This window comes from Panthera tigris, chromosome D2, assembly GCF_018350195.1.
Source record: "Panthera tigris isolate Pti1 chromosome D2, P.tigris_Pti1_mat1.1, whole genome shotgun sequence".
NCBI classification, from domain to species: Eukaryota; Metazoa; Chordata; class Mammalia; order Carnivora; family Felidae; genus Panthera; species Panthera tigris.
In genome coordinates, this window is record NC_056670.1 from 18575279 (window position 1) to 18599871 (window position 24593).

Here is a 24593-nt window from a genome sequence, read left to right on the forward strand (position 1 = left end):
TTTGTGGTCTTGCTTCTATCCCCTTATCTGTAACTTGTGGGAAGGACACTTGAGCCAAGTTTGAGTCAGCATTCCAAATGTGAAATTTGTCTCATTCAGCGTAGAAAGAATTTCTCATTTCTTCTTTACACAGAGTAATATGTTTAATTTGGGACATTATTTTACATGAAATGGAAATGAAGACTCTCCAGTGCAATTTGTTATTTAATCAGTATGATGTAGCATCGGTAGCCCCACGATGCCTTAATAATCCATTTTGCTTTTGCTGTTAGCAAAGAACTTGAGTTATGCGGAGCCCAGGTGCTGCAGAGGACCCCTCCCACCCCGACCCCTCCCACTTTGATCAGAACCCATCGACCGCTAGCCCCCATGCTGCTGGACTCATTGCGTAGCCCTGATGAGTCTGTACTGCGGGTTCCCCGGTTTGCACCTCTGAAAGTGTTGCCTCCATACATCTTTTCCAAACCCAGACCAAGCGCTCCGAGCCCTGGCTCCCTCTTTCCCCCAAGGAAGCTCACACAGCCCATTTCTTTGCTGAAGCTTAGCCTAGTCCTGTTTCTTAAGACCTATATTCATCATCACTCCCAGATTAAGCCGATTCAACCTCTCACGATTTCCACAAGGTTACAGGCAATGAGCTTAGTGGATAGTGCTATCAGAATTGTCGGCGCTTAAAAATAACAAGTTTTATGCTTCTCGTTGTGTGTTTTGAAAGCATGCACATTCAGGTTCACGGCAGCATTATCCGGAGTAGTCCAAAAGAAGCATTATTTATAAATAAATGGATAAACAAAATATGGCGCATACAAACAGCGGGATATTACTCAGGCTTGAAAGTGAGGAAATTCTGACACATGTCACAACACGGATGGACCTCAAAGACATTATGCTAAGGGAAACAATCCAGTCACGACAGGAGAAATACTGTATGATTCCGTTTCTATAACGTACCTAGAGTAATCAGACTCCGAGACAGACAGTAGAACCGTGGCTGCCAGCGGCTGGGGAAGAGGGGAAACGAGGAGGTGCTGTTTAATGGAAACGAGCATCAGTTTGGAAAGATGAAAAAGTTCTGGAGACAGACTGTGGTAACGGTTGTACACCAATGTGAATGTGCTAAATGCAAATGAACTGCAGACTTAAAAATGGGGGGAATGGCAAATCTTACGTAATTCTACCACACTCACACACACACACACACACACACACACACACACACACACACACACACACTAAAACATGCCAAATCTAATCATTTTCATCAAACGGCTTCTATAACCTAAGACGTCGAAGGGAAGATGGTTAAGATTGCCAGGTTAAAATGAAAACACTGGAATCTTTCAATCTTGTTCAATATCTTCTTCTACTTAAGATATAAAGCCCGATCATTGTGCAGTTGACCTTTGAACAACTGAGTGTGTCCACTTACGTGTGGATCTTTTTTAACAGTATGGTACTGTAAACGTATTTTCTCTTCCTTGTGATATTCTTAGTAGCATTTTCTTTTCTCTAGCTTGCCTAATCATAAGAACGTGATATATAACACATACAGTATAGAAAATACGTGTCAACTGGTATTTTATGTTATTAGTAAGGCTCCCCGTCAATAGGAGGATATTAGCAGTTAAGTTTTTGAGTGGTCAAATTTATATGAAGGTTTTCAACTGTCCAGAGGGTTGGCATCCTTTGCCCCTGTGTCGTTCGAGAGTCAACCCTGTAAGTTAGAAACAGAAAAGGGTGAGGGCTAAATAAAGATGCTGCCAATATGCAGGCAACAGTAAGTACTGACAAAGAAAAGAATTTATACACGCAAATTGAAATGTTTATGTTTTACGTTTACACAGAAAAATGAGGACCACAAATCTACGTGCTCCTGGAACAAAAACTCGTACAGCTAAACATAGACTTTGGCTTGACTCTTGTTCCACTGTTTTCTTCTCCTTTGGAAATTTTGCTAAATGTACTTTACTATGGTAACTGCTACCCGGATTGTCCCATAGCTCCAAAAGGCAAAAGGGTAACATATCCACTGAGCTGCACCTTGCTGGACAAAAGATATGTCATCTCCAGATGTAAAAGCTCCTCCAAAAACTCTTTATACTCTGTCTTGTAGCTCAAACAGGTTAAGTATTCATACTTTAGTGGAAAACCCTTTTGCTGGAAAACCCTTTTGTGTCACCATCTAGAAATGCTGGATAAAATATATCACATTCCCGCTCCCCCCCCCCCCAAAAAAAATGCACAGTGGAGTTTTCAGGAAAGAAAGGAAAATTCTAGACGCTTGGAACAGAGAAGAAACAGAAAAAAAGCAGTAGGGGCCCAGACACGGGACTGTCAGGGAGAGTAAATCCACACTTAAACACCTCATTACCATAGTGAAACTACAGACAAACACTATAAAGGCGATCAGAAAGAATGGAAAAACTCCCTATAAAGAAACTAAGTTCCTTACCCCAAACAGGAGAAGGCAATGAGATAATACCTTCACAGTATTGAAGGAAGGAGCACAAACCAAAAACTGTCTAATGCAGAATTCAATGCACGCAATATTATACTCAATGCCACGGCAGACTTTTGCTTCCAAGAGATAGAATAGGAGACTTTTCCCTATTCCTCCTGCTCAGTAGAACTTAAAAGCCTGGAGCCTGCTTCACATTCTGTGTCTCCCTCTCTCTCTGCTCCTTCCCTGTTCACGCTCTGCCTCTCTCTCTCAAAAATAAACATTAAATAAAAAACATAAACAAAAGTCAATTCTCTCTGGCCATAGGACTAGGCAAGGGCAACCTAGCAAGAGAGAAAACTTTTACACATTAACTGCTCTTTAAACAAATGAAAAACAGAAATCTTCAGCAAAGAGAAGGTCTTATCAAAGAAATAAAACATATAAGGAAGAACCATCAGGTAGAAATTTTAGAATTGAAAAATACAGTAACTGAAATACATAGTTCAGCAGATGGGCTCAACAGCAAAATGGAAAGGGGCAGGGAAACAATTGGTGAACTGGACAAAATGATAGAAAATATCCAATTCTGAACAACAAAGAGAAAATAGACTAAAAGTATATAAGTAGAGCCTCACAGACCTTTGAGACTATAAAAAAAAAGCTCTAATATTTGTGTCACTGGAGTCAGAAAAGGAGAGGAAAAAGACCACAAGGTTGCAGAGATACTCAACGAATCAATGGCTGAAAACTTTCTCAATCTGGCAAGGGACATAAACCCAGATTTGAAAAGCTGAGTAAATCACAGAGAAGATGAATCCAAATAAATCCATGCCAATGTACATCATAACTAAACTTCTGAAAGCTAAAGACAAAGAAAAAAAATCTTGAAAGCAGCCAGAGAAAAATGACAGGCCAGAGAAAATCACAGCTTACCTAATAGGGAAAAAAGTAATCCAAATGACCGCAGAGTTTTCATCAAAAACCAGAGAGGCCAGAAAGAAGTGGCACAATATTTTTCAAGGGCTGGAACAGAAGAACTCTCTACCCAGAATCTTATATATGGTGAAAGTGACCTTCTGGAATGAAGGGGAGAATCGAGACGTTCTTGGGGAGGGGGGCAGGAACACTACAGAATCTGTCAGCAACAGACCTATCCTCAAAGGAAGGAGGACCATGGGACACAAAACCATGGATAACTGCAATAGGCTTTTTCTTCTTGTCCTGTTGAGTTTTCTAAATTATGTCTGGCTATTTAAGCAACAATGATTAGCACTGTCCAATGTGATTCTAAATATGAGTGCAGAAAACATTTCAGACAATTTTGTTAAAGGTGGGTTGCTGTAAAGGGATGTCAAAGAAGGTAAAGTTTTTATATTTCCCTCAAATGCATACAGTGGTGACACCAGTAGACTGAGATGTATATACAATGTAATACTTAGAGCGACCGCTAAACAAGCTATACAAAGAGAGATGCTCAAAAATAGTATACATAAATAAAAAAGAATTCTTAAAAATGTTCACATAAACCACAGGAACGCTGGAAAGAGAAATGAAAAACAGAATAAAAAAATGGCAAAAATAAGTCCTAATATATCAGTAATTACAATAATTGGGTAATGTATACATGTAGCAATTAAGAGACAAAAATTGGCAGATTAGATTAAAAATATGCCATAACTATTGGCTGTCTACAAGAAACTCACTTTGATTATAATGACCCAGGCAGGCTGAAGGTGAAAGGATAGAAAAAGCCGTATCATGCAAACATTAATCAAAGGAAAGCAATATTATTATCAGGTAAAACAGACTTCATAGCAAAGAAACTGCCTACGACCAAAAGGGTTATTATATAACGATAAAAGGATAAATCGACCAGTAAGATGCAGGAATCCACACCTTCAACTAATACAATGCTATGTCATTTATATTTCAAAAAAAAAAAAAGACTAGGAATCCTAAATGTGTATATAACAGAGCTAAAAAGCTTATCAAGCAAAAACTGAGAGAACTTAAAGGAAAAACAGAGAAACCCACAATTATGGTTGGAGACTTCAACACCACTGAGAGTTCTTCACAACCAAGAGAACGAGACAGAAAATCAGCAAGCATAAAGAACAAAAACACAGTAAACCAACCGGACCCAGCTGACATTTATAGAATATGCCACCCAACAGGAGCACACACATTCTTTTCAGGGACCCATCAAGTTAGACTATATCCTGGGCCGTAAAACAAACCTCAACACATTTAAACGAACTGAAATCACATACAATGTGTTCTACAACCCCAATGTAATCAAACTAGAAATCAATAAGATAAAGATGGTAGGAATAGTTCCAAATACTTGGATACTTATAAATAATCCACTTCTTTAAAAAATTTTTTTAACATTTATTTAATTTTTATTTGAGAGAAAGAGAGAATTCGAGTGGGGAAGAGGGACAGAGAAAGAGAAAAGAAAGAGAGAAAGGGAGACAGAGAGAGAATCTTAAGCAGGCTCCATGCTGAGCACAGAGCCTGACGTGGAGCTCAATCCCCACAACTCCGGGATCGTGACCGGAGCCAAAATCAAGAGTCGGACGCTCAACCCACTGGGCTACCCAGGTGCTCCTAAATAATTCACTTCTAAATAATCTATGATTGAAAGCAGTCTCGCGGGAAATCGAAAAAGTATATTGGGCCGAATGGAAAAAAAACACATCCTATCAAACTTTGTGGGATACAGCAAAAGCAGGGCCGAGAGGTGAACTTGGAGCGCTAAATGCATACATCAGGAAAAAAAGAAAGTCACAAGCAATTATCTACGTTCCTAACTCAAGAACCTAGAAAAAGAAGAGCAAAATAAAGCAAGCGGGAGGAAGGAAATAATAAAGAGCAGAAATCAATGAAACTGAAAATAGGAGAACGAAAGAGAAAACCCATGAACAAAAGCTGGCTCCTTGAAAAGATCAATAAAATTGATAAGCTTCTGGCAAAACCGTAATGAGTTCAAGGAACTGAGGTCTGAGCAAGGAAAAAGGCAAGACTGTGAGACGGCACAATAAACTTTTTTGGGCACACTTGGACAGGCTGCATCGGAGGGGACATCCCTCTCAGCAGGAGAACTTCCAGACAAGATGCCCAGAAGGGGAACAGGGCAAGGGGACTTTTGGGGGGGAAGGGATTTGAGAGGGGATTTATGTGTCTGGATGATGTCGCCAGCAGTCTGGTGGGGCAGCTAGCAGCTTGAGATCCTTTATAGCCCTTGAGTTTGTCAAAGGTTAGCAGATGGTGCATGTAATTTCACAGGGTATGCAAAGCAGGAAGTCTCTAAATGGCTAAAAATATGCTTATTTGGGCTGAATTTTAAGCAACTGAGTGTGTAAGAATTTGAGGTTAGTGCTGGTAGACTCTGAACTGATGTCCCAGCTTGCCAGGAGAAAGAAAACAACAGAGGGACCAATATACAGGGCCATCTTTAATCCATTTCTATAACAAGGAAAAAAAGACGACACAAATAGTCAATCTCAGGGATAATACAGGGCATGTCACCAGAGACCCTGCAGACATCAAAAAGATAACAAAGGAATAACACGAACAACTCCATACACATTAATTCGACAGCTTAGATGAGATGGACCAATTCCTTGAGAACACAAAGTACCACAACTCACCCGACATAAAATAGACAATTTGAATGGCCCTCCAGTGACTAACGAAATTGAATCTGTAATTTTAAAACTCACAAAAAAGGAATATTCAGGCTGAGATGCTTTCACTAGAGAATTCTACCAAATATTTAAAAAAGAACACAATTCCATATAACCTCTTTGAGAAAATAGAAAAGGGAATCCTTCCCAAGTCATTTTATGAAGCTGATATTTATTATTACCTGATTTATTATACATTTTTATTTAAATATTTTAATGTTATATATTTAATGTTATATATTAAATATGTTATGTTTTATATACATATACATATTTTAAGCTTAAAAATATATTAAGTATGTATTATTAAATACATAATTGCATATTATAAAAATATTAAAAATTTTTATTTACATATATTACAGTGACACCAAAACCGGAAGAAGGCAGTATTAAAACAAAACATACTATAGAACGATATCTCTCACGAATCCTTAACAAAATACTAGGAAACTGAATTCAGTAATGTTTACATTTACAAATTTAAATAAAATTATATACTATGACCAAGTAGGCTTTATTTCAGGGATAAAAGGATGGTTCAATATTTGAAAATCAATGTCACTACTCTATTTGGGCTAAAAAGAAAAGTCAGCCAGCCGATCATACCAATTGGTGCAGAAAAAGCATTTCACAAGAGTCAATGCTCACTTGTGATAAAACCCTCAAAAAAATAAATATAGAACTTCCTCAAATTGATCAAGAACATTTCAAAAATTGTACAGCTAACCTTATACTCAATGATGAAAGATTACTCCCCCCCCCCACCCCAAAGATGAGGAACACAGTAAGGATATCTGCTCCCGCCACTATTATTCAGTATCATATAGGAAGTTCCAGCCAGGGCAATAAGACATGAAAGGGAAATGAAGCCACACAGATCAAAAAGAAATAAAACTGTTCCTATTGGCAGACGATATGGCGGTTTACGTAGAAAATCCAAGGACTCTCAAACAAAACAACCTCCTACAATCAATAAGTGAATTCATCAAGGTGAAGATTAGAGAATATAAAAATCAACTGTATTTCTAATACTAACAGCACACACGTGGGCATCAAAATTAAAAATATAATGCCACTCACAATCACTCAAAAAATATACTTAGGTCTCAATATAAGAAAACATGTAAAGGACTTCTATACTGACAAGTATACAATGATAATGGAAAAAAACCCAAAATAAATCTAAATAAAGGGAGAGATATACCATGTTCATGGATTAGAAGACTGGACACAGTAAAGATGTCGATTCTCCCTAAATTGATACATATGTTTAATAGTTTCTACTAGAAATCTAGCAAGACTTTTCGGTACATACAGACAAGCTTATTCTAGAATTTATATGGAAAGACAAAGGAACTAGAATAGATGAAACACCTTTGAAAAAGAAGAATAAAGTGGAAGGGACCACTGTACCCGATTTGAAAATTTATTATGTAGCTATAGTAATCATGACTGAATGGTACTGACATGAGGAGACACATATCAATGGAACAGAATCAAGAACCCAGAAATAGACGTACACGAAGTCATCCAACTGATGTTAAAACTGCAAAAGTAATTCGGTGCCAGAAAGTTAGCCTTTTCAACACATAGTGCTGTGGCAACTGGGCATCTATAAGGGGAAAAAATGACACTTGACTTAAGTCTCATGCCTTATGCAAAATTAACTCAAAGCAGATCATAGACTTAAAGGTAAAACATCATACTATAAAACTTTTAGGAAAAATTAGGAGAAAATTCTTCATGATCTATGGAAAAAGCAAAGAGTTTTTAGACTTGACTCGGAAAAACAACAACAACAAAAAAAACGCAAAACAAGCCAGAGAAGGAAAAACTGATCAAATGGTCTTCCTCAAGACTGAAAACTTTTGCTTTGTAGAAAATTTTGTTGGGAGAATGAAAAGATAAGCTACAGGATGGAAGAAAAGATTGCAAAACATATATCCAACAAAGGACTAGCATCTAGGTTATATGCGTTAAACAAACAAACAAACAACAACTCTCAAAACTCCACAATAAAAACTCAAATAATCCAATTAGAAAATGCACATAATATGAAGAGATATTTCACTGAAAAGATAGAGAAATGGCAAATAAGCATGTGAAAATATGTCTCTCATCATTAACCATTCATCAGGGAAATGCAAATTAAAACCATAGTGAGGTATCACTACACACCTATCAGAATGGCTAAAATAAAAAATAGTGATAGCACCAAATGCTGGCAAGAATGCTCGGAACCCAGATCACACACACTGCTGGTGGAAATACAAAATGGTGTAGTTGCTTTGGAAAATAGCAGTTTTTAAAAACTACACGTGCAACTACCGTATCACTCAGCAATTGCACTCCTAGGCATCTATCCCAGAAAAATTAAGATTTATGTTCACACAAAACCCTGCACATGAATGTTTGCAGCAGTTTTATTTGTCATAGCCCCAAGCTGGAAACACTCCGATGCTCTTTAACCGGTGAACAAACTCTAGTACATTCATACCAGGGAATCCTACTGGGCAGTAAAAACGAATGAACCGTCGGCATATGCAGTCACCTGGAGGAATCGCCAGAGAAATACACTGAATGAAAAAGTCAATCCCCAGAGATTATGCAATGCATGATTCCATTTATACAGCATCATTGAAGTGACAAGATTATAGAAATAAAGAACAGATTAGTAGTTGCCAGGGCCTCCAGAGGGGGTGGGGGCAGGAAGGAAGAGTGTGTGCCTATAAAGGGCAATAGATCTTTGTGCTGATAGGAATGTTTTGTACCTGCAGCTGTGGCCACATCAATATCCTGGTTGTGGTGTCTTACAAGTTTTTCGAGATGTTACCACCAGGGAAAAACCACAAAGGGGACATGAGATCTCTGTAATTCTGCTTAAAACTGCACGTGAATCTATAATTATCTCAAGATAAAAAGCTTTACAAAAAATTAAACAATAGGGACGCCTGAGTGGCTCAGTTGGTTAAGCATCTGACTCTTGATTTTGGCTTGGGTCACGATCAATCTTGTGTTTGGGGGGATCGAGCCCCATGTCAGGCTGCGTGCTGACCGCATGGGGCCTGCTTGGGATTCTCTCTCTCCCTCTCTCTCTGCCCCTCCCCTGTGCTTGCATGTGCTCTCTCTCTGTCTCCTTCTCTCAAAATAAATAGAAATTAAAATTAAAAAAAAAAAAAGGAGAACATATCAAATAACGATTCTGTAAGTTTACTATGCACAGTCCTAAACTGGAAGAGTTACCAACGGATGTGCTTCAAGAAGGAAATGGTACCCAGAAGGAAGCAGGGCAGCTACCAAGCCAAGCAGTGCAGTCAGTATGTTATTTTCTGCCTGGAGATATAGGTGTTTGGCTAACACAGATAAAACCAAGCACCACAATGGGTAATGAGTTATTCTTTGTAGGTGAGAAGAATCCAACTCTGTGAGGAGTTTCAGTTAACGCCCCTCCTGTTTACAAGGGGATCTGGATGTCACACACCTCCTTGTAACTGAGTGCCAGGAGACGGGAGCCCCGTGTGCTCATGTTCAACCCCGGGGTCAGGAGTACAGCCTGATGTTTTCTCTTCAGAGAGGTAGTATTTGAGGTCTGATGGCCTCATGCCCCCATGTGCGTGGGTAGGGTAGAATGTGAATTGATTTTACTAACTTATTTTGTTTTTATCACCGTGGGGTTTTACTTTCTTTTTCTCTTGTCTTTGAAACTGAAGGACATACACATCAAATATAAAGTACATATACGTTTTATATGTCAAGCGGACGGTGCTTAACGGCTACAAAAGGCTTTAATTAGGAGCAGGTAACTAACCATATTACAGAGTAATTAAGGAAGGAAAAATGCCCAGGTGGGTTGTATAAGATAACCTAAAGAGAACTTGTTAAATAATTAGGTTTACTTCAAGCAGACCTGATGTAGTTTTATTAATAATGGTTGCTAACTTGGGGGCTCAAAATCACAAAGAAGTTTTCTGCATCGAATCTATGATAATTACATTCACCTGATGAGGGTTTTCTTGGCATGAATTAAGCCTAGAAGTGGGGGAAAGACCATAGCCCAAAGTAGAAAATCTAAAATGAATATATGCTACCAATGTACTTTTAATTTTTCACAAGAAATTTAAATGTGATAATAGGAAAGGTATCACATAAATAAAAATCAGTTCCTATTTAAAAGTCAGCAATTCAGGAACACGGACAAAGTAGAGATCAGGAACAAATGGCCTCCATGCCAAGTGAAATAGCTAACAGAGAGCCAAAGGATTAACTCTGTGGGAGAAACCTCACTCACTGGGGACTTGCTGACTTGTCTTTACATTCCTTTCGAGAACCTCTAACTTCTCAGACCAGAGCAGGTTAGAAGCATATATACTAAGTAGGACTGTGAACTTCAGGTACAAGGACAATCAAGTGCTCACAGCAAAGGCAACCACGGACCAGGAAATGAGCCAGGAAGTGACTCTAAGAGCACAGCACACTTATTCAGCAATTGATTGCCAACGATGACCTTGAATCTTCCAGAAAATTAAGTCATAGTGAGCAGACAAGCTGGCCTTTGCCTTCCTAGTTTCTCCCATGAGCAATGGTTTGGCATTTAAGATTTCCAAAGGTCAGAAAGGAGGCAAGGGCTGGTGGCCCGGGCCACAGGACTGGTTCCACGTTTCACTTCCCGGCAGAAGAAATGTGGCGTGCTGGGACAGTGGGGCCACCTGAGAGGATTCCTTGGTTTCTGGCTTTGGCAACCAGCTGGTGTGGGACACCAACACCTGTGATAAGAGATACTGAAGGTTTGGAAGAGGAATCCATTTCATGGCAAAATAATGAGTGCAAATACAGAGAGGTGAAACTTAAAATACCGGTGAGCCGACACGGTGGAGATGTGGGGGGAGCGGTGCTCCCAAGGGAGGAGGCCCCAGCACCCCAGGTGAATTCATCCTCGCCTGAGACGGGGCAAAGTCAGTCGGCTGAAGATTTAGAGGCGGGACGCGGTGGATGAAAAGTATTGACAGCCTCACAAGGAGCCTGGGCGTCCGAGGGGATTGCAGAGTGTAGGGCGAACAAAGTGGAACTTCCAGGGTGATCGGTGGCGCGAGTCTGAAGACTCGAGGGGTGAGTCCAAGGTGGGAGGGAGGGCTTGGTCGCAGACAGGAAGAGAGACCTCCCTTCTTCCACGACTGCAAGAGAAGGGTAGAGGACGAGCGAGTGTGGAGGTAAGTCACTTCACGTGTTGGAGAAGGGCAGGGGAGGAGAGGTGGTTTCCTGGGCGTGGCACGTTCTCCCCTGTCTCCTACTGGACAGGAGACAAGGGGTCTAGCGAAGGTGGGGACAAAGGGCAAGATGGCCAGGATGAGAGGGCATCGCCAAGTCCTACCGAGAGCCCCTTCGAAGCAGACCACAAATCCGCAGTGAGCTTAATCTAAAGAGCGCTCTGTCTGCACGGTGGCAGGTCACGCGGGTTGGGAAGCCAGGGCCGGGGATCTGCATGGTTGAAGGACCAAGAAGGGACGGGTGGAAGGAAAGGCGACGGCATCACGGCATCACAGCATCACGTGTGGAGAGCGAGCAGCTCATCACGTGACAGAAGGGGAGCAGGTGCCATGCGACTGTGTCCAATGAGCAGCCAGGGAAGTACCTGGGGGGGAGGGGGGGCGGGGAAGAGAAGGTGCCTAGAGACGAAGTGACGAAATGGACACTAAGCTGAGGACTGACCCCTCTGCACGGACGCTGCAGTCACCCAGGAGCGGTGAGGCGCGGGGGCGGGGCATGAGACCCTACACCAGGGGACCTCGTAGAATGAGGCATAGCCCCGAGGTCATCACGTCACAGCGATGAGCAGGATCGAGTAGGGCATAGAACGCAAGATGGCACGAGCTTCAAAGAGAAAAACGTTCTGGTAACGCTGGTCAGGCAGGAATTAAGCTGCAAAAGCTTGAAGTGTTGGCTTGGGAGAGAGAGATGGTTTGGGTGGTGGAAGAACATATGACCTGTGAAGGACAGGTAAAAATAAGGCAAGGGAGGTGGGAAAGAAGGCAAAGCCTAAAGCCCAACTCTGGTACTCTGAGTTAGATGCCGGCAGAGAGGAAGCATGATGTGTGTGGATTTAACATTTGCACCACAGACTCTGATGGTTGCTCAAGGTCCGGTGACGGGCTCTGTGATTTTGCCGAAGACCTCATTTGGATCAAATCCGCTGTGGGGCCCGGGGGTGTGGATGCAAGGTAGTTAGCAGGTGAATGAGCCTGGTCAGCCACCAGCACTGAAGCTGTGAGTTCCTAGTTGCTTTCTACGTGATGTAATAACATAAAAACAGAAAGAATTCTCCCAACATGCAAAACTGTCCCGAAAAGGAAATCAGTGACCAGTGTGGTACACAGAGACAAAGAGACCTAATAAAAACAATCGTCTTTAAGCAGGGAACAAGTTTTGGATACTTCAAGCATTTTTTTTTTCATTTTATTTGTTTTACAGAGACCATGCACGAGTGGGGGAGGGGTGGCGGAGTGACTGAGGGAGAGAGAGAGAGGGGGGAAGGGGGGGGGGGAGAGAGAGAGAGAGAGAGAGAGAGAGAGAGAGAGAGAGAGAGAGAGAGAGAGAGAGAATGAATCTTAAGGAGGCTCCACACTCAGCACGGAGCTGACAAGGGGCTCAGTCCCATGACCCTGGGATCATGACCTGAACTGAAATCAAGAGTCGGAAGCTCAACCAACTGAGCCACCCAGGTGCCCAGTTTTGGATACTTCCAAGAGTAGGATGTTCCATTTGATTCTGATACACGAGAAGATAAAATCATATTAAGAAGTAAGGGCAAGTTGTTTGTCAAATATTTCAGAGAACACTCCAACTGGTGTAATTAAAAAAGAGAACGTGAACAGTTAATTTTCTATTGGAGGACACATACACAAAATGTTGTCTTTCTGACTTGCGACTTTGGAGCAAACCTGAATACCGTTAACAATATTTGCACAGTTACAAAGATCTGTGAAAGCATCCCTTGTGAATGTTAAAGGTCTTCCGCGTTGGTCTGGAAGGTATAAGCTTTGGTCCCCGTTACCCTCCACCCCCCAGTTCTACCCTGAGTTCAGAGATAGATTTTGACTCATGTTAAATGTCCATGTCTGTTTAGAACATGCAGGGGAGCAATGACATCCAGTGGCAATGTTTAATCTGGGTCACCACTGAGCGGAGATTTTATGGAAGAGATTTCTGTACAAGATATGCAGAATAAAAACCTAACTACCCTTGAGAATGTGACACAAGGCAAATTTGAGCCCAGATTCTGGCTCTACAACTCCCAGCTCTGAGACTCAGGCAGAGCACCGAACCTCTCAGTTTCCTCACCTGTAAGTGGGACATAGTGTTTACCTTACACTGTTGTTGTAAGGGTCAGAGACACTGGACACAAAGCCCAGTAGATTATTCTGTGTAGATTATTAGAACTTCATCTTTTTTGTTTTTTTAAAGCAATGTCTACACCCAACGTGGAGCTTCAACTTACAACCTTGAGATCAAGAGGTGCATCCTTGGGGCGCCTAGGTGGCTCAGTCGGTTGGGCGTCCGACTTCGGCTCAGGTCATGATCTCGCGGTCCGTGAGTTCGAGCCCCGCGTCGGGCTCTGGGCTGAAGGCTCGGAGCCTGGAGCCTGTTTCGGATTCTGTGTCTCCCTCTCTCTCTGACCCTCCCCTGCTCATGCTCTGTCTCTCTCTGTCTCAAAAATAAATAAAACGTTAAAAAAAAAAAAGAGGTGCATCCTCTATTACTGAACCAACCACGTGCCCTAACTTCATCTTTATCCAGAGGTAAGAGTTATAATTTAGGCTCGGCACACCATCGGTTTTTCAGTAAGGAAAAATTTCCTGTACAACCATGGAAACAGAGCAACACGTTAATACCAGAAGAATCTTCAATCGGTACATATTCAAAGATACTGACCTAAAAGCTTCTTTGGTCATGCAATAGCTAGAAATAACACTGTTCTTGGCAAAATGTAATAGGGAAAATTATTATTGTATACTAGGTCCCAGAGGAAATACAGAGATGGGTCACTTCTAACTCACAATGTTTTTATACTTGTAAACGTTTAAAGGAACTTGTTTACATGGTAACAGAAGACACTTCAAAATCAATTTTACCAATAAAGTTTTACCAGTCAATGTCCAGACTTATGGAGGTCTCCATGAAATTGAAAAAAAGATAATCCAAAATATAGACTTCCTTCTCCTTTTTTTTAATGGTTATTTATTTTTGAGAGAGAGACAGAGTGTGAGCGAGGTGGAGTGGGGGGGGCAGAGGGAGAGGGAGACACAGAATCTGAAGCAGGCTCCAGGCTCCGAGCCATCAGCACAGAGCCCGACGCGGGGCTTGAGCTCACGAACTGTGAGATCATGACCTGAGCCGAAGTCAGACACTCAACCGACTGAGCCACCCAGGAGCCCCTGGACTTCATTCTTATATAGTATCCTAGGTTATATACATATTTATGACAAAATTATTCAAGGTGCTAATGTACGACAAGTGGGAAAATAGCGATGGCCACCAAATAGCAACTTCCATTTCCCCCCCAAATATTACCATGGTCAAAGTGACTCTGAAGAGGAACGTTAGTCTTCAAAACACCAAATATTTTTAGTGCATTCACAAAGACCGTAAGAACTAAGAACGAGTGCAAGTGTATCCCGTTTGCAAAACGACAGGAGAAATTTCTTGTTTTCTAAGAAGACAAGGGATTCTAACGTGTGTGCATACGGCCAATGTGGAAGCCCACGCTGTTTCCACTACTGTGCTGCTTTCTCGGACTGCTTCCTCACCGGAGGAGGGGAGGCGTGAAGGAACGTTTAAGCCCATCATCTTCTTCGGGAAGATCCTTACTTGGAACAAACAGTTGAAAGGGAACTGCAGCTTACGTGTTTTGGAGGCTGCGGTAGATGCTGTCGTCGCAGATAACTGTCTGCCTAACAGCTACTCCCCAAGGAGCCAAAGGAACAGGTGAATGTGACCCCAAAGCTGGAGACAGGCATTGGTTATTTTAAGCCAATTATGGCCATTCCAAGCCCCCTCCTCCCTGCCAGACTGGATTAGAAAAACATACAGCCTTGGGGCGCGTGGGTGGCCCAGTTGGTTAACGTCAGACTCTTGGTTTTGGCTCAGGTCATCATCTTGAGGTTCATGAGTTTGAGCCCCACACTGGGCTCTGTGCTGACAGTGCAGAGCCTGCTTGGGATTCTCTCTCTCCCTCTCTCTCTGCCCCTCACCTGCTCGCTCTCTCTCTCTCTCTCAAAATAAACTTAAAAAAAATTTTAAAAAGAAAAATATACAGCCTTAAGCTAATCAGTGCAAAGTGTTATTACCCTGGCCACATAATGGGTCCAGGGACAGGGACTTGACCCAATGTGGCTCAACCGGGTGGAGAGGAAGAACTTTTACTCCATCAATGCAGGGAAGAGCTCCTCTTTCCTACGGACGTAAGAAGAAGTGACCGAAGGGTGCCTGGGTGGTTCAGTCAGTTAAGCATCTGACGCTTGACTTCGGCTGAGGTCATGATCTCAGTTTCGAGAGTTTGAGCCCCGGGAGTGGGGCTTTGCGCTCACAGTGCAGAGCCTGCTTGAGATTCTCTCTCTTTCTCTCTCTCTCTCTGCCCCTCCCCCGCTTGCACTCTCTCTGTCTCTCTCTAAATAAATAAATAGAAAGAAAGAAAGAAAGAAAGAAAGAAAGAAAGAAAGAAAGAAAGAAAGAAAGAAACTCGGATTACAAAGAGTAGTCATTTTATGGCTCTGCAGGGGTGAGGATGACGGTGCTACAGGTCCTTGCCCTCACAGCTGAGCTCCTGACTCAGCCAACCCTGAACACCCTCCCCACTGACAGTTATTTGAAAAAAATACTTTTCCATATTACCTCCAGCATTTTGAGTGGGGTTTTCTGCCCCCTGCAGTTGGAAGCATTCCGCCTGATGAAACGACCCAAAGGGCTCATCACCTATCATCGACTAAACAGAAACTGTGTTACGCACAATTTCAAAAATTCTTTTATTTTTGGTCATATAGAATCGGTTTAAAATCAAAAGGCGGTCAAGTAAGCCGGGATTTAGGACTAGGGGAGTTCACCCAACCACTGGCTACTTGGCAACTACCAAGTGCCAGGCATCTGAATGCTTAGGAACCACACATTCAGATCATCTGAGACATCTGCCATCACAACAGGGTTATGTCTGCCCCCAAGTGCTCCCGGGCTACTGAGCGGGGTGCCAGTCTCCTGCTGAAGTGCCTGATGGATACACCAAAGCCTGCCCAACTTCCTTCCACTTGGTCGACCTGTTCTCTCCCTAGGTACATTCACCATTGGGCAGCCGTGAGGCCCTGAAGCTCCAGGAAGCCGTGAAAGTACCTCCACAACTCTCTGCCCCACCGTGGACTGTGAACTGATTTCAGATCCGAGTTCTTAGAAGGGAAATCTATTTTTTAAAGGATGCCCTGTGTGACCTCTTTAAGTCAAGCAAACGTGGTCTGTGGAAGACGTTTTAATTAGTGTTGCGTTTATATTACACATGATGTAAAGACTGCTTGGTTTCTACCATAAAGAAAAAAAACTATGTCTTAAAGTCGGTTTTCCTATTAACCTGGCCTTTTGTTTCATACTCTGTAACTCAGAAGAAAAACGCCACCTCTCAAACGGAATCAAATCAAAGGTGCTTTTAGCAGTCCCAGAAGGCTGTGTCCAGGAGCACCAGGGACACAGAGACGTCTCAGCAGACCCCTGCTTTCAAAGAGCTCATGGTCTCATCTTGAAAGAAACATTCTCTTTGTCGCAATTGAGATTTGAGCAAATTATAAAAGAGATATGCAAAGTCCTGGGGCACCTGGCAGGCTCAGTCAATAGAGCATGCAACTCTTGACCTTGGGCTTGTGGATTCGAGTCCCACACTGGGTGTAGAGACTAGTTAACAAATAAAATCTTAAAAAAAAAAAAAAAAAGATATGCAGGGTGCCTGGGTGGCTCAGTCAGATAAGCCTCCGACTTCGGCTCAGGTCATGATCTTGCAGTTCCTGAGTTCAAGCCCCGCGTTGGGCTCTGTGCTGAGAGCTCAGAGCCTGGAGCCTGCTTCGGATTCTGTGTCTCCCTCTCTCTCTGCCCCTCCCCTGCTCATGCTCTGCTCTGTCTCTCTCTCTCTCTCAAAAATAAATAAACATAGAAAAAAAAAAAAAAAGACATGCAAAGTCCAGTGCAAAGATAGTATATATTTTATGAGGACTTCTGCAATAACAGGGCATAAGCAAATGAACAAGAGAAACAGTCTTATAACTAAGGGAGCACACCACATACAGTAACATTTTGAATGATACCAAAAGAGAGAGATACTTTGTTTTTAAGTTCCAAATTTTTTCTGCATGCTTAAAAATTCATATTTGAAAAATTACAAGCCTCCCTCTAACGTACGTCCACTCGCCCATAATTTATTAGCCCTTGATGAACGGTGTACCCTACCCTGCACACCTCAATATCGTTAGCTGCTTTTTTAAGGACTTAGGTGCCAAAGACACAGCACAGAAGAGAGACAGAAAGAAACAAAGACCAAGATAACTACGCGTTGTCATACAGGAGCCTGCCATTCTGAGTAGCGCAAGAATGCACTTGGCTGTGGCAGAGTACAAAGCATCTTTCTCCAGGTGTCACAGCCATCATTATCAGGGACTTCTTGGTATTGGCCAAACCTCTCCACATTAATTTACCCTGGTTTGGGGAGCTCAGAGGGGGATTACAAAGGGAGAAAACTTGTAGTTACACGGCGTTTATTTGACTCATATGTTACAGTGGTGTTTATTCTTCACATTTACCCAGCTTTATTCACCCTTTAAACCACAGTACCCTGCATGTCATTTTAGCTTTTAAATTACATTCACGGCTACAGAGAAGCACAAGAGGATTCTTCAAACATACAGAGCATGGTCCATTACTAAGATCAGACTGGTAGAGAAAGCAGCGATATTCAGAGAACACAGAGCACAGAGGATTCAAAGGTTTTTCTCTCAAACTATTTTCACTGGCATGTATCCTAACGGAGTTTTCAGGAACTGGGAAAAAGGAAAATCTATTCCATTAGCCTAACCAATCTCTAGAGGGTGGATTATGAGAAGACGTTCAAGAAACAACATCAGCTTTCTCCTCATTCCAAAGAAATATTCAGAGCAAAACGCTTGCCTGATTAGATATGCTAAAAGTGGAAAGAATCGTGTTATGGCTAATTCCATGCCTCGGGGCCCAAAGCGTGAGATACTTTTCAAAACACATTGGTGACGTGGTTCTTAACAGAAGAGGTATTACTATTATTACTAAGTTAAGAAGGAAAGTTCACATTTTAGGCTTACGTGGAATTATTTTTCAAGGAGCACAAGAAGCTTTGGAAACACCATTTACTTAAATCATGATGATATTCCCGTGAAGCTGTGGCCTAAGTTGCCAGTAGTCCGGGTTCCCGAATAGATTTTACCAGGACCCCTTCTAACTCACCCCTACCCGAACCCACCTCACCCTTGCCCAGGCGGTCGGTTTCCCTTCCTGCATGCAGGAGCTACAGAGGTTGCTTTACCGCCAGTTACAAGGACGCCATACCACCAGCAGCAAACGACTGGTCCAACTACTCGGGTTGCTGTGCCTGGAGACAGGCATTGTTTTATAATCCACTAACCTTGCTTTATAATCCACTAATCTGGCCCCCCGATAACTTTCCCTTGCCTCCTCTAGGGTTAACAGTAACTTGAACTATGTTAAGGGGTCTATTTAAAAGACAGAAACCAACTGGACTCAGGAGATGGGATGATGAGGAATTAAAGATTCCAACTTTCTCTCAGGCGGATGGGTACCAGGGACAAATAGAAGGCTGGGGAGTAGGAATGGGTTGGTTGGGTTTGGGATGCAGTGTGTGAGGATACCCCAGGCCATCCAAATGGAATAGTTAGGTATGGAGTTCAAAACAGGCTCTTAAGCCTGAGGGACTGATATGACTGGAAACAGAGATTCAGGAGTGGCAGAAGTCACAGGCAAGGACTGGGACGGAATGCTTTATAGTTCAAGTGACTGAAAATTATCGTCCACTTTTGCTTTTCTAAAGAACAAGGTTTCCTCCTGAAATCACTGTTGCATCAGATGCTAACCAACTTGGATATATGTTGGAAAATAAATTAATTAAAAAAAAAAATAAAGGGCAGCCTTGATCTCAAGAATGCCCCCAAACAAACAAACAAACACACCACCAAAAAGCGAACAAACAAGTTTTCAAAGGTCTGGGCACGGGAGCCATTATGTAGCATAGGATCTCGACCTTCTATCAGGTCCCTGGACCAACAGCACCTGCGTGGGCTGCGAGCTGATCAGCCGTGGAGCCGCCATCACCCCCCATCTACTGAATCAGAACTGCCACTTTACGCACCAGGGGACTCGGGGGCCCAGCAGTTTGAGGACCTCTGGTGTAGTGTTCCCCACACTCTAGTTCTTTAAATGGTCACCCGTTTCCAGCACATGAGGAAAGGAAAACACAAACATTAGAAATGATAAATAGATTCGATTTGGAGAAAGGTCCTTTATGCCGCTGTTAGACGCTTCCTTGACTGACGTTTATGTCTTTTATGAAATTCAGGTGATGGTTAGTTTGGTGATTTCTCTAACAGTAAGTTATTTTATACTTTACTGGCACCACATACCTTTGAAGATGTTACTTCCTTTACCCCAAATATCCTTACTCTACTTCCCCTATTAAGCCCAAATTTCTCCATGAGTCATATTCTGACTACCAAGGCCTATGTTTTAGTGTCACAGAGATGCCATACCAAAATGCCACGAGCCGGATGGCTTAAAACTAGAGAAATTTATTGTCCACCAGTTCTAGAGGCTAGAAGTCTGAAATCAGATGTCAGGAGGGCCATGCCTTCACTGAAGGCTCTAGGGAAGGACCCATCCCTGCCTCTTGCTAGCTTCTGGTGGGTGCCCACCCCCTTTGTGGTCCTTGGCCACTGCCGTCTCAGCCTGCCCTTCGTATCACATTCTCCCTGTACGTGTCTATACCCAAATCTCTCCCCTCTTATTCGGGTAGCAGTCATTGGATTAGGGCCTCCCCGAATCCAACAGGACTTCATCTTAACCGGATTACATCATTCCTATTTCCAAATAAAGTCACAATTCGCAGGTACCTGGGGTTAGGACCTGAACGTATCTTTCGGGGGATCCAATTCAACCCGCAACGGCCTACAATGAAATATTTCTAAAAGAAAACGTCTTGATAATTCTCCAAGTGATGTGGTAAATACTGTAATACTGTGCTTTCCAAATAAGGCACAAAATAAAAATATGAAGACTATATTGTAATAAACTCAGCACACGACTAACAATTCGCGTTCTTGTTTCATTAAACCATGTTCGTTGTAGAAAGCATAAAGTCCAAAGTGTGGAGACTGAGCTTAGATTTTTTTCCTCAGTCTTAGCCTGCTTTAGTCCTTACTTTTTTTCCCCTAGCATTTTCTGCACCACTTATATATTTTTTAGCCCCTTCTTGGCCATCATTGCTTGGGACTACCTAATCCACTTGTTAATTTTGTCTCGCAAATCTTGGTGTCAGGAATTACTTAAGGCCAATTTGTGTCACCTCCCAAGTCTCAGATGGCTGGAGTTCTTTAGCCATACTAACTGGCTTTAAGAATGCTCTGAAATCTACACTGGGGAAACACTGTTTCAGTTTAGATATACTTAGACAAGGGTTTCAAACGGAAACAGATCTGTTTTAGATTTTAACTTTGTGTTACAATCTTACATACAGTATTCATGTGGTTATTAGTTTCAGGGCGGGCAAAATGTTTACTATTCAGTCTATGGAAGAAGACATATTGCCTTAATTTGCTAAAAAGCATTAAAGGCAGATATAGCTCATCGCTAGTACTTTATAAGCACTGGCTCTTTATTTTTCACCCTATTGCTGTTAAGCTACACAGAGCCTCCTTTTCTGGAAGAGAAAATAAGTATAGAGCACAAAGGAGTTTAAAGGTTAGGCAAACATTCCTTTACCAGCTAGCCAAGAGGCACACGTCTGGAAGGTGGAACCTGATTGTTTTACTTTTGGGGAACAATGCTGTGCAAATATGGTCAATGATAAATGAAGGTGACAGCTTACGACTTTTGGCTGGCTGTTTCAACTGCCACATTTGCTGTTTCTGAAACCAACTTTCTTTTTCTTTTCTTTTCTTTTTTAACGTTTATTTATTATTGAGAGACAGAGGCAGAGCATGAGCATGGGAGGGACAGAGAGAGAGGAGAAGACACAGAATCCGAAGCAGGCTCCAGGCTCCAAGCTGTTAGCACAGAGCCCGACACGGGGCTTGAACTCACAAACCGCGAGATCCTGACCTGAGCCGAAGTCCGATGCCGAACCAACTGAAGCCACACAGGTGCCCCTAAAAACCAATTTTCTATTCCATTAGTTTCTTCTAACTTTCTCTATTAGAGAAAAAGATTAAATTGTGAGTAAAAACACATTTGGATGGAATCATGACAAAAGAATACTGTTGCTTAAAGCCTTATGATATTTATTTATTTATTACATTCTTTTAACATTTATTCATTTTTGAGAGAGAGCGAGCGAGCGTGAGCAGGGGAGTACAGAGAGAGAGGGGACACAGAATCCGAAGCAGGCTCCAGGCTCTGAGCTGTCAGCACAGAGCCCGATGTGGGGCTCGAACCCACGAACTGTTAAGAGCATAACCTCAGCTGAAGTCGGATGCCCAAACAACTGAGCCACCCAGGTGCCCCCTTATGATCATAATTTAATCAGTTAATCTGTGATGCTCAAAAGTTCAATTAACTGCATCCAAAGTGTAGTAGAGATATGCGATATTTTATGAAGGTTAGTTCATATAACACAAATGAAATGTAAAAGCTCCGTCTCCCGAACTCTTCCAGTCCTTTCCTCCTCATTCAAAATCCCCACCTGGTTTTCTTATTCAGACTTTCCACCCCTCCCTAACGCTCCTATCCAGGTAAGAGAAAAAAAGTGTGGGTAAGGAGCACTCGAAAATAAAGAAAAGCACAAGGACAACCAAAAATCGCTAGACAAGCGTATTTTCTTTGCAAAATCTCCCGACTGTGGTTCTGTACAGGGAGGACCCGACCACATGGACGAACGCGACCATTTGTGGCTCTGACAACACTTCAAAAGCCATCGGGTTCCTGGAGGATGTCCTAAGCCTTCTAGGAATGGGTGTAATGCCCCAAGGGGCACCAAGAACAGGGCAATCACAAGTCACAGGAGAGGCTGAAGGTGAAGCAAATGCACTGTGACCTCACCCCTCTTAGGAGAAAGATGGAACCTTCCATAGGCTCTCTCCACCTCGCCCTCACCTCTGTACCACTGTTTAGGCTCCCCTTATTGGAACTCCATTTCTCTCCAGCCCTGGGCATCTGCCATTCTGCCGCCCTGACCAGTTACTACCGCCTAGGCTCCTCACTCTGGGCCAGGGTTCCTCCTAACATACTTTCCGAAGGCACAATCCTCCAGAACTCCTGCCCGCTGTTTTAACTACTCATTCGTTAGTGTCCTGATGGCATTAACCCTGTATCCGCCACTAGACTGCATGCTCCGTGAGACCAGAACCACGCCTGTCGCGTGGCCTGCGGTATTTGCAGCATCCTGCTGCCTCCACCCTGCCATTCCACGCGTGTCTGTTGAAGGAGCAGCGGGCCACCACACGTGATCTGAGTCCGGGTACATACTTTTGAACTTGAACCTCTCCCTGGGATTGTAAAACTCCCAATCAAAGTCTTAATCTGAGAACGCACAATTCCGAACAAGGAATCAGAGACTGGTAAACATCTCGAGCCTGATGCAAAGGAGACGTGTACGATATTAGTGATTTTTACCACGCAGGACTAAAACAAAGCACAACAACACAGTATATGAATTGGGAAGGCTTTCGATTACTCAAAAAAAAAAAAAAAAAATGATTCCCTTATAGCATCCAGGTGTGGGTGCTACAGGGGCAGCAAAGATTAAGCAGATAGGGCTCTGCTTCCAGGGTGTTCATGATTTTAAAAAGGCACATTTATAAACAGCCATAATGCAACCCAGAAAGGACTAAACACCCGAGAGACGGAGAAGGAGAGAAATAAATGAGGCAAGAGGTCTCCGCACGAAGACACGGGTTAGTCTATCGATTACTTCTCACTGTAATCCCAGGGCAAAGAAAGGAATTCCAACCCAGGAAAGGTCATGCTGGAATACTCGAAGAACACACTGAAATACAGGCGTCGCCCTAAGTCCTTCACGGCCCCTCGCCGGGGACAACATCGCAGAGGAAAGTCTTCAACTGGCTTTCCAGACCCGGAGCTACTGAAAATTGGAAAACCCTCCGCGCGTGAGCGCGTAGAAAAGGCCGGAGGAAACTTGAGAAAGCAGATCACGTAAACGGGCTGCGCACGGCCGGGCCCGCGCCCCCCGCGTCCCCCGCGTCCCCGCCGCCCCCGACCTCCCGCGGCCCGGACGCGCCCCCGAGACCCGCGGCCCCGCGCGCACCCGCCCGCCTCGCCCGGCCGCCTCGTACCGTAGGTTTCGGACATGGCCGTCTGCGACATCTTGGGAGCGGCACCGCCTCTCGCCGGGTCACCGGCTGCAGCTCCGGCCGGGCCGGCGGGCGTGGGGGGCCGGGGTCGTCCTCCGCGCCTCGGTGGGAACGGCGAGCGGCAGGGGAGCGGAGGAGGGAGGGGCCCGCGGTCCCCACGGCAACGGCCGGCCACCCCGCGGCTGCGGCCCTGCCGGACTGCGGGCTCCGCGCAGGCGCACGGCCTCCGCCCCCCGCCGGGCCCGGACGGGGACTGGGAGGAGGAGGAGGAGGAGGAGGAGGAGGAGGAGGAGGAGGAAAGGGGGCGCGAGGCCCGGCCCTTCCGTGGTCGCGCGTGCGCACGCAGACGGCGGCGGGGGCGGGGGGGCAGCTGGCCCGGGCCAGGGGCGGGGCCGGGGAGCGCCGGGAGGCGGGGGCGGGGGGCGCCCGGCGCGGGGAGGCGGGGGCTGGAGTGGGAGCACCGGGGTGGGGCAGGGCGCGGACGGAGGGTTGCGGCTGGCCGAGGTCGGGTTGCAGGGGTGGGGAGGGGCCTGCGATCCGCAGGCTTGTGGGGTGACCGAGTGTTGGGGACAGTGGGGTCTAGCTCTTGGGCAGGGACGGCAAAATGCCTGCAGTGGGAAGACAGTCCTGCCGGATTGGCCCTCCGCGGTAAAGACTTTGTCGTCGTCGTCGTTAGCGGCTCGCAGGCAGGAAGAGACTTCTTTAAACTATTATGGTCAACCGGGGAACGTGGTTAATGGGTAACTAGGAGGCGGTAGCCCCAGTTGTCCAGCTAGAAGACCAGCCCCTGTGGCCGAGGAGGCTGGCTTAGCCGGGAAACGGCTTTACGCAGACCTGCCAGGCCCTCTCCTGTAGGGCTAAGCTGGTGTCTGG

The 24593-nt window shown here is 44.1% G+C and overlaps 1 protein-coding gene across 1 annotated transcript in view; it reads right to left on the reverse strand.

Annotated features, from left to right (window-relative positions):
- The window catches only part of RAB4A (RAB4A, member RAS oncogene family), a 45469-nt gene extending 21506 nt beyond the window's left edge, over positions 1-23963 (reverse strand). The window contains exon 1 of the mRNA XM_042961262.1: positions 23703-23963. Within this exon, the coding sequence (XP_042817196.1) occupies positions 23703-23733 (31 nt within the window). The 5' untranslated portion in view covers positions 23734-23963. The remainder of the gene's footprint in view (positions 1-23702) is intronic.
- Between the last annotated feature and the right edge of the window lie 630 nt (positions 23964-24593).